The sequence below is a fragment of the Pteropus medius genome, unplaced genomic scaffold, assembly GCF_902729225.1.
Source record: "Pteropus medius unplaced genomic scaffold, Ma_sr-lr_union100, whole genome shotgun sequence".
Taxonomy (NCBI): domain Eukaryota; kingdom Metazoa; phylum Chordata; class Mammalia; order Chiroptera; family Pteropodidae; genus Pteropus; species Pteropus medius.
This window is the reverse complement of record NW_024344436.1, coordinates 4,770,122-4,777,840: the sequence shown is the minus strand read 5'-3', so window position 1 is coordinate 4,777,840 and position 7,719 is coordinate 4,770,122. Positions and strand designations below refer to the sequence as shown.

The 7,719-nt window shown below is 54.3% G+C and overlaps 1 protein-coding gene across 1 annotated transcript in view; it reads left to right on the top strand.

Annotated features, from left to right (window-relative positions):
• Positions 1–399: 399 nt before the first annotated feature.
• PRODH (proline dehydrogenase 1) overlaps positions 400–7,719 on the top strand; it is a 21,635-nt gene continuing 14,315 nt past the window's right edge. The window contains exons 1-2 of the mRNA XM_039872835.1: positions 400–687; positions 4,923–5,131. Of these exons, the coding sequence (XP_039728769.1) occupies positions 415–687; positions 4,923–5,131 (482 nt within the window). The 5' untranslated portion in view covers positions 400–414. The remainder of the gene's footprint in view (positions 688–4,922; positions 5,132–7,719) is intronic.

Below are 7,719 nucleotides of genomic sequence, written 5' to 3'. Positions count from 1 at the left end.
AGAGCTAGTACCTGGAGGCGCGGGGTCTCCTGCGGACTAGGCAGAGGTGGGGGTGAGCAGCCAAGGAGACAGGGTCCCATTTGGGGGTGTGGCCACGGGCTGAGAAGGCGGGCTTCAGGCGTAAATGGGACCGCTCTGTGGGCGAGCCCTGCCACAGGACAGAGACTATTCGGGAACGTGCAGGGTGTAGGGACCTCAATAGGAGCAGGCGCGAGGGCTAGGGTGCGGCGGAGCGGAGCTTCTCGAGGAGAGGGAGTGGCTGAGCGTGGGGCGGGGTTGCCTTGGGAGAGGGCGTGGCTCAGGATGTGGGGCGGGTCCTTCGGAGAAGAGGGCGCGGCTGGACGCGGGGCAGGGCTTGAGGGGCGGGGCGGTGGCATGTACTTAAGCAGCCCCGGAGCAAACAGACATCCCGCCATGGCTCTGAGGCACGTCGTATCGGTTGTGTGCTCCGGTGCTCCCCGCCTCGCCCCGCTGTCAACGGCGCCGGCCACCCGCGAGCAGCGTGCCGCGGGCCCGGTGACCGGGCTGAGACGCGGGGCGGCCGAGCCTGCGCGGCCGCAGTTTCCCGCCGTGGACTTCGGCAACGCGCAGGAGGCGTACCGCAGCCGGCGAAGCTGGGAGCTGGTGCGCAGCCTGCTGGTGCTTCGCCTGTGTGCCTCGCCTGCACTGCTGGCGCGCCACGAGCAGGTGCGAGGGTGGTCGGGTGGGTGAGCTAGTGCGCAGGGCTTCACAGGGTCCTCTGTCTGTCCCGGTATCAGTTATGAACTTTCAGAATGTAAAGCTGGAGTCTCTTGATCATGGCCCGTAGCGAGGAGAGTCAGGAAGGAAGGTGTTTCCTGCATTCCTTTTATTTTGCCACCTCTCAGTACTACCAACTAAAAATAAAGAACAATTTAATTTTTAGGCTATATACCACTTGCGGTAATACAGAAGTTGTGACCTAAAATTTAAAATTGAGTGTCCTTCATGTTACCCAAAACGAAATCTAGTGGTATTGAACAGTTCGTAGCCTAGGATCCTGGAGTTCTCCTTTACCCAGGGGCTTCCCAGCCAAGGCCATGATGAACAGCATTGGGAGAAAAGAATGAGAAGCTCAAACACCCAACTTTTAAAGTTTTAATGGCAACTTTGAAGAGAATGAGGGCTTTGGGAAGGGGAGAAACAGAACACTGTCTTAGCCACTGCTACTCTGGGGTACAGAGATAGAGTTATTTCAAGGCGAACCTAGGAACGGTTTGCAAGGCTCCAGTTGTTGATGGCGAAGGTCTGGAAGGGCTCTTCATGAAGGTGGTGTCGATTTCTCAGGAGAGACTGTGCTGAAGGCATTGTGCTTCCTCTTTCAACCCCAACGGGGAGGTTGGACCATGGAGGAACACCAAGCCACACTTCAGGCTTTAGGTGAAGGCCAGGCCACAGCAGGTGAAAGATGAGAGCAGAGGCCCACAGAGTTGGAGTTGGGTGGCTCCGAAGGGACTGTGAGGCCAGCACAAGTGTTGACTTGGATCTCCCTGGAAACTGCATGGTCAGATTGAGAATGTAGGACCAATGGAGGAGGGAGGGATATGGAGGAAGAAGGGGCGGAACTGGAGAAGTGGAGGCCTCTGGAGAGCCATTTCATGTTTGTGGCAGCTAGGGATATTCTGAGGTAAAGCTGTGGCCATGGACAGTCCACTGGGAAAGAGGGCAAGAAGGGGCACTCGACGTGAAGGAAACTGGTGGGGCTTGGGAGGTGATAAGGACCCTTTGGGGAGCACCAACATCTGAGGAGCAGCCAGAAAGGAGTGGCAAGCACTGATGGTGCAGAGGTCAGGAGGGAGGAGGCAATGGGGGGTGGGGGGAGGGCAGGAATGATCTAGAGAGTCAGGATGTGTCTGCCTGCAGAGTCTCTGTGGAGACTCAATGATGGGAACCAGGCTTCCACAGTCTGGGCTTCACGGGACTGCTGAGTGGGTCTGGGATGAGCAGTGGAGAAGCGGTGCCTCCTCTGTGGCTGGCAGGGAGGGAGAGAGAGGGCATGGAACCAGCTAGGCCAAATTTCTGTAGATTCAACACTCAGTTTCCATTGCTGGGTTCAAAATCAGCAGAGAAGTCAGCAGACCTGGGGGCCCTAGGGTACCTTGGGAGGGATGTGTCAGCTCTGCTGTCTCTGTGATGCCTGTTAGGCGCAAGTGCCAGAGTACATGGACTGAGCTGTGGGTACATGCTGCCTGTGCCCTGGAAGAGCCCACCGGTGGTGGTCGATGCTCTGCATGCCCCCAGTGGGACCTGTTCTGCCTTTGTCACTACTGGTGATCCCACTCTTGATGGCAGCCTTGATGCCTGGTGCTGGAGGAAAGGGGGCAAAGGCCAAACAGACTACAGAGTTGTGGGCCTGTTCTTCCCTGTCTTCTGGACTGCAGTGAAAATTCCTCCTGCTGAAAATTTGTCCTGTTGAGCAGTTCCAGTCTGTGTAATTCTTGCTGGGGTGCTGGGGGTCATCAAATCTGCTCCCGGGGAAAGTGTTAGCCTGGAAGAGCCAAGTTTGAACTGCTGCATTGGCTTGGGACCCAGTGGGGACCTAACTGAGAAGAGTTTAGAAAATCCAGGTCTTTCATGACAAAGTCTTCTGTGCCTGGGTGTGAGCCAGTGCAGAAGAGGGTGATGGAAGGAGACACTACAGATGGTGGCCCTACAGGGGGCAGGGAGGAGAGAGAACTGGTTTTATCTGTCCTTGCTCAGCATGCATCTATATTTTACAGTGAAAACAAGTGTATGTGTTGCTGGTTGAAGTTTCTAAATCTGGAAAGGATATACCCCCACCCAGAGAAGAGGTGGGGTCACTCTCATCTCAGGTAGTGCTGCCCAGATGGTTACAAAGTGGCCACTTTGTTCTGGAGTTGGCTTTAAAATTGCCAGCCCCACCCCGTATGCTTCCATGGCCCCGTGACAGGCCAGCCTCTCCTTTGCCATGATGAGAGGGTGAATAACTAGCTCAGGTGACCTGGGTGGCCATGTCCTCTGAGCTTTGCCCTTGGAGCAGGAGGTCATTACAAAGGCAGTGAGGGTGTGACCAGCCCAGAGCCCCAAAGCCCAGCCTTCCTGTTTGTTAATAAAGGGTCAATCTTGTTCCTGCTCCTTTGATCAGTGATGGCTGTGGCTACTTTTGCACTATAACAGCAGAGCTGAATAGTTATGACAGAGGCTGTGTGGCCCACACAGCCTAAATGATTTACCATGTGGCCCTGAATGGGAAAATTTGCCGACCTGAGAGGAGATATTTCCACACATGGTGCGTTCCTGCCAGACCTCTGAGCTGACATGTACACTGTCAGGGGTTCTTTTCCAGAACTGAATGATGGCTGTTCTGCCCTGCTTGCCACTGGGGTGACCTTCAGTATGTTTAAGACACAGCTTCCCCTCCAGTGAGGCTGCTCTGGCCCTGGCTCCACATGAAGCTGGCCAGGATGGTTAGGGGCGAGCCTTACCCTGTCCTCCTCTGTTGGCAGTTTTGTTTTTAGTTCTCTTTATAAAAACAATGAAATGCAATAAAATTAGACATAGAAATTACAGCAAAATAGAGATGATAGCCTGGAAACTCTAGTCCTTGGGACACCCTGTGGTGCCCACAGGTGTGGCCTTGAGGCGTCTCTACTGAGCCCCATCTTGCAGTTCAGAGCAAATCTGCTTTTGGGCCAGTCTGGACTGCTGGGGAATGATTTGGGAATGAAGGTGTTCGACTTGCTCATGCTTTTGCTTAGACTAGAGATTGTCCCTTGAAACCCTGGTCTTAAGAAATGGCCTCCACAAAATAGGGGATTCTACTATCCATTGGGTTGGAGAAACCTCAAGCTTTTCCTGTCGAAGCTGGGGGTAGGGGCAGTGGACACACAGGCATTGCCAGACAGGTGGTGGGTGTGCCCAAGAGGCCTCCAGTTGTCTCGCTTCTCCTGCCCTGGCTGTCCTCATTGTGGCAGCTCCATGTCACCCTCTCTCCTTGGCAAGTCCCCCTCTCTGGTATAAGTTAGCAAAACATCTCCCTGTTCCGAATCACTTCCTGCAATTACTTTGCTCCTCCCTCCTTCAGGGTCTCTTCCCCAGCAGAATGTGAGCTCCTCTGGGTCAGCCTAGAATTATCTGGGGCACAAAGCAGCTGCTCAGGATATTTGAATGAACTTTGGCAGAAATTTGAAGGATATTTGAAGAATGTGGGGTAGTTGTCTTCCTCAGGGGCACATCTGTCCGAGCTACTGGTCCACTGTGGCCCTGGATGACTGCTAAGTCCCCACTGATCTCAGGGTGGGCTCTCATCTCACAAAACTTTATAGATGGTCACCTGGCTTATTATCAGCCTACACCTCACTCCCTCTGAACTCAGACTCATTCTGAATTTTGTGCTTGTTCATTTGTTCAACAACCATTGGAGAGTTGGCCCTTTGACGGACACTGTATTAGGAACTTGGAATAAGCAGTGAACAAAACATTGAAAAATCTGGGAGCTTGCCTTCTAGAAAGTTGCACTAAATCCTTCTCTTCCCCAGCATAACCTTCTGAGGTATAGATACAGAGAACGTTATGAACACGTGCACTGTTCTTCCCAGAGAGACCTGCCATTCTCTTCCTTATCCACCACGCAGTGATCAGGCATCTGCTGAGTACCACTAGGATCCATCTATCAGCATACGAGGCAGGGAGGAAGTGGCCACAGGGGCAGCACTTAGGACCTGCCCTGCATGGGGAGTGGGTGATTGACGTTTGCTGCAAACAGACTAGGAAGCTGCTCTGGGTGGTCTTCACTGTAAAATTGAGGCCTTGAGCTGAGTTTGGCCCTAGGGAGAGCATGTCAAGGCTTTGTGGTTAGGATAAAGGGAATGAGGAAGCAGGATGTCCTGCTGGGGACATAGGAAGCTGGTGGCCCAGGACAGCAACTTTCCTTTGCCTTTCAGCTGCTTCATCTCTCCAGGAGATTTCTGGGACAAAAGCTATTCGACAAGCTAATGAAGATGACCTTCTATGGTCATTTTGTGGCTGGCGAGGACCAGGAGTCCATCCGGCCCCTGATCCAGCACAACAGGACCTTTGGCGTAGGCTCCATCCTGGACTATGGTGTGGAGGAGGACCTGAGCACTGAGGAGGCGGAGCGCCAGGAGATGGAGTAAGACCTGCCCGGCGTCTGGTGGTATCCCAAAAGCACCCCAGGGAGGCCTGGTCTGGGAGGAGGCCAAGGCTAGGAGAGATTGGTCAGCCTGATTACCTGCAGCCCTCCTGGGTTCGGCTTGGGGTTCTTGCATTTTTGCCCTGTGAGGCTGGCAGTTCTGGACTTTCATGGGAGGCTTGGTGTGTAGGAGGCCTGGTATATGCAAGGGAGGCCAGAGTAGTGGTAAAGATAGGGGTCTGCACACTATGGCCTGCAGCTGATCTCACCCACTGCCTGGTTTTGTACAGTCTGCAAGCTAAGGATGGTTTTGCATTTTAAAATGGTTGAAATAAATCAAAGCAAGAATGATATTTTGTGACATGTGAAAATTATATGAAGTTCAAATCACTTTCACCCTATAGGGACAGAGCTGAATAGTTGTGTCAGACACCGATGGCCTGCAAGGCTGAGAATAGGGCTCCCCAGTTGTTACAAAAGATGTGCCTACTCTGGCGTGGGAGGTTTCCTGCACCTGCTGGGTCGGGGAGAGGATCCCACTGCCCCACCCTTGCCCGGGCTCTACCTGGTGGGTTTGGAGCCTGCCCAGGGCTCCATGAAAAAGGGGATGTGCAGCCAAGAGCAGTGTGGTAGGCTGGCCTGAGGTCACTGACTTGCGGTGGGCTTATTCTCTGGACAGTGAGTGTGGGAACAGATGGGTACTTCCCTGACCCACCTGCTGGGTCAGAATTGGAGGTCACCCTCTGCTTCCTGGAGTAGTGGCCTAACGGGGTGTCCAGACAAGACCAGCTCTTTCTTTGCAAAACACCTAGTTCCTGTGCTGGTGCCTGCGCCCCTTTGGGCCAGGCCCTCGGTTGCATCTGAGGCCCCAAGTCCTGACAGCAATTGTGCCTGACCCACTTGAGGCTGGGAACAGGCCTGCTGAATAACCTTCCCATCTCAGGCTGTGGTGTTTGCTCTGGCCCAGGGAGAAGAATGGAGGAGAGAGAAGTGAAAGGCATCACATGAGTTTCCTGCCCTGGGAACAGAATGTCCAAGCCTTGTGGCTGCTGATTGGCTTAGGGAGCCCAGCCCCTGCCTAGTGATTCGCTGTCTCAAATGTGGGGTTTTCCAGCTGAGCATCCCCTCTGTTCTTAGTGGGTGGTGCCTGCCTATTGACTGACTAATGGGCTCTGTGTTGCCATGTCAGGGGGAGGGCTGGGTGGTTTCACAATTGAATTTTCTTTCTCTGGTATGAAAAGACTCCTTTCCCAGGGTAATCCATCTGACTTTCCCCCTGCCCTGTGGAGGGAGCATGGGGAAATATGCTTGCCTTGCCCTCCTCTTGGTGCCCTTCATCCTGCAGGAGCCCTGCTTGATGGGCTCTGGGACATGAGTGGCAGTCCTCCATCCTAACAGGGTGACTGCCATCTGATGCCAGTGGCAGGTATCAAGGATGCATGCCCAGCTCTGCTGTCGGTGGCCCTGTGCCTTCAAGGGGCCTGGGCTGAGGTGCAAAACCAGGCTTGCTGGAGCTGGTCAACCACTCACACCATCAAGTTGCCTGCCTGGCTCACTGGGTGTTCCTGGCCAGGAGTGGTTCTAACCACACAGCCCCATATGGGGAACTACTTTTGTGTCCTGGTGGGGCCCAGAGAGCTGTCTTCCTAACCCTGACACAAGGGCCATGGACTCTGCTCTAGGGAGTAGTACAGAGGCCACTACCCCCCAATTAAGGCTGTAAGCGGGGGGTGCTGGGCCTGCCTTCAGCATAACTGTAGGAGGAACAGCATGGAAGGAGGCATCTGAATGTGCAAGAGGCCCAGCAGGCCTCCTGAAGGTATGATGAAGGGACCTAGGAAGGCTTCTCAGAGTAGGAAGCAGGAGGTGAGAGGCCAGAAGTGCAAGAGGGAGACAATAGCCACCTAGGGAGGGGGTAGGATGGTGATTTTCACACTTGTTAGAAGACAGGGGCCAGGGCTTTGACTCTAGGAGAGGAGCCCCATAAGGGTCCCCTTAGCAGGCTGGGAGCCATGGGCATAGAAAAAGGGCCTTGGGCACGTTACTATTGATTGGCTATGACAAGGACACCGGGGACAGTGTGGATGGCAGGTTTGTCTGTCCCGTTTGTGCAGACCCAGGAATGGCTGGAGGCTTCTTGGGCCTTGGTCCCCAGAACAGCGGCGTCTTCCCTGGGACTAGTGTGCACAGATCGTCTCAGGTGCTGCCTGGAGCCAGGGTCTGGGGAAGCCAGGGAGACACGCGTGCAGGCAGGAATGATCCCTGCAGACTTTGCCAGGCTTCTCTTTCTCCTCTTGCCACCTGGCCCGTATTTCACCAGTGGAGAGCTAGAGTGAGGGTGGCTAGCATGGTCTCCCCTCACTTTCTGCTTTTCTCTAAAAGGCATCTAGTCAACAAAGCACAAGATACAGCTGCCAAGAGCTGAGCTTAGAGGCAGCCGAAGGGGTGGTTGGGGTCTTCCTGCCACCTCTGCATGCCCCCTGGGGAATGAGTGTTCTTCCTTCTCTGCTGCCTGCCCCTAGGTGTCCTCTGTTCCCTCCTCTGTGTCCTGGGCCATGGACATGTGTGTGCACGCATGCATGCTTGTG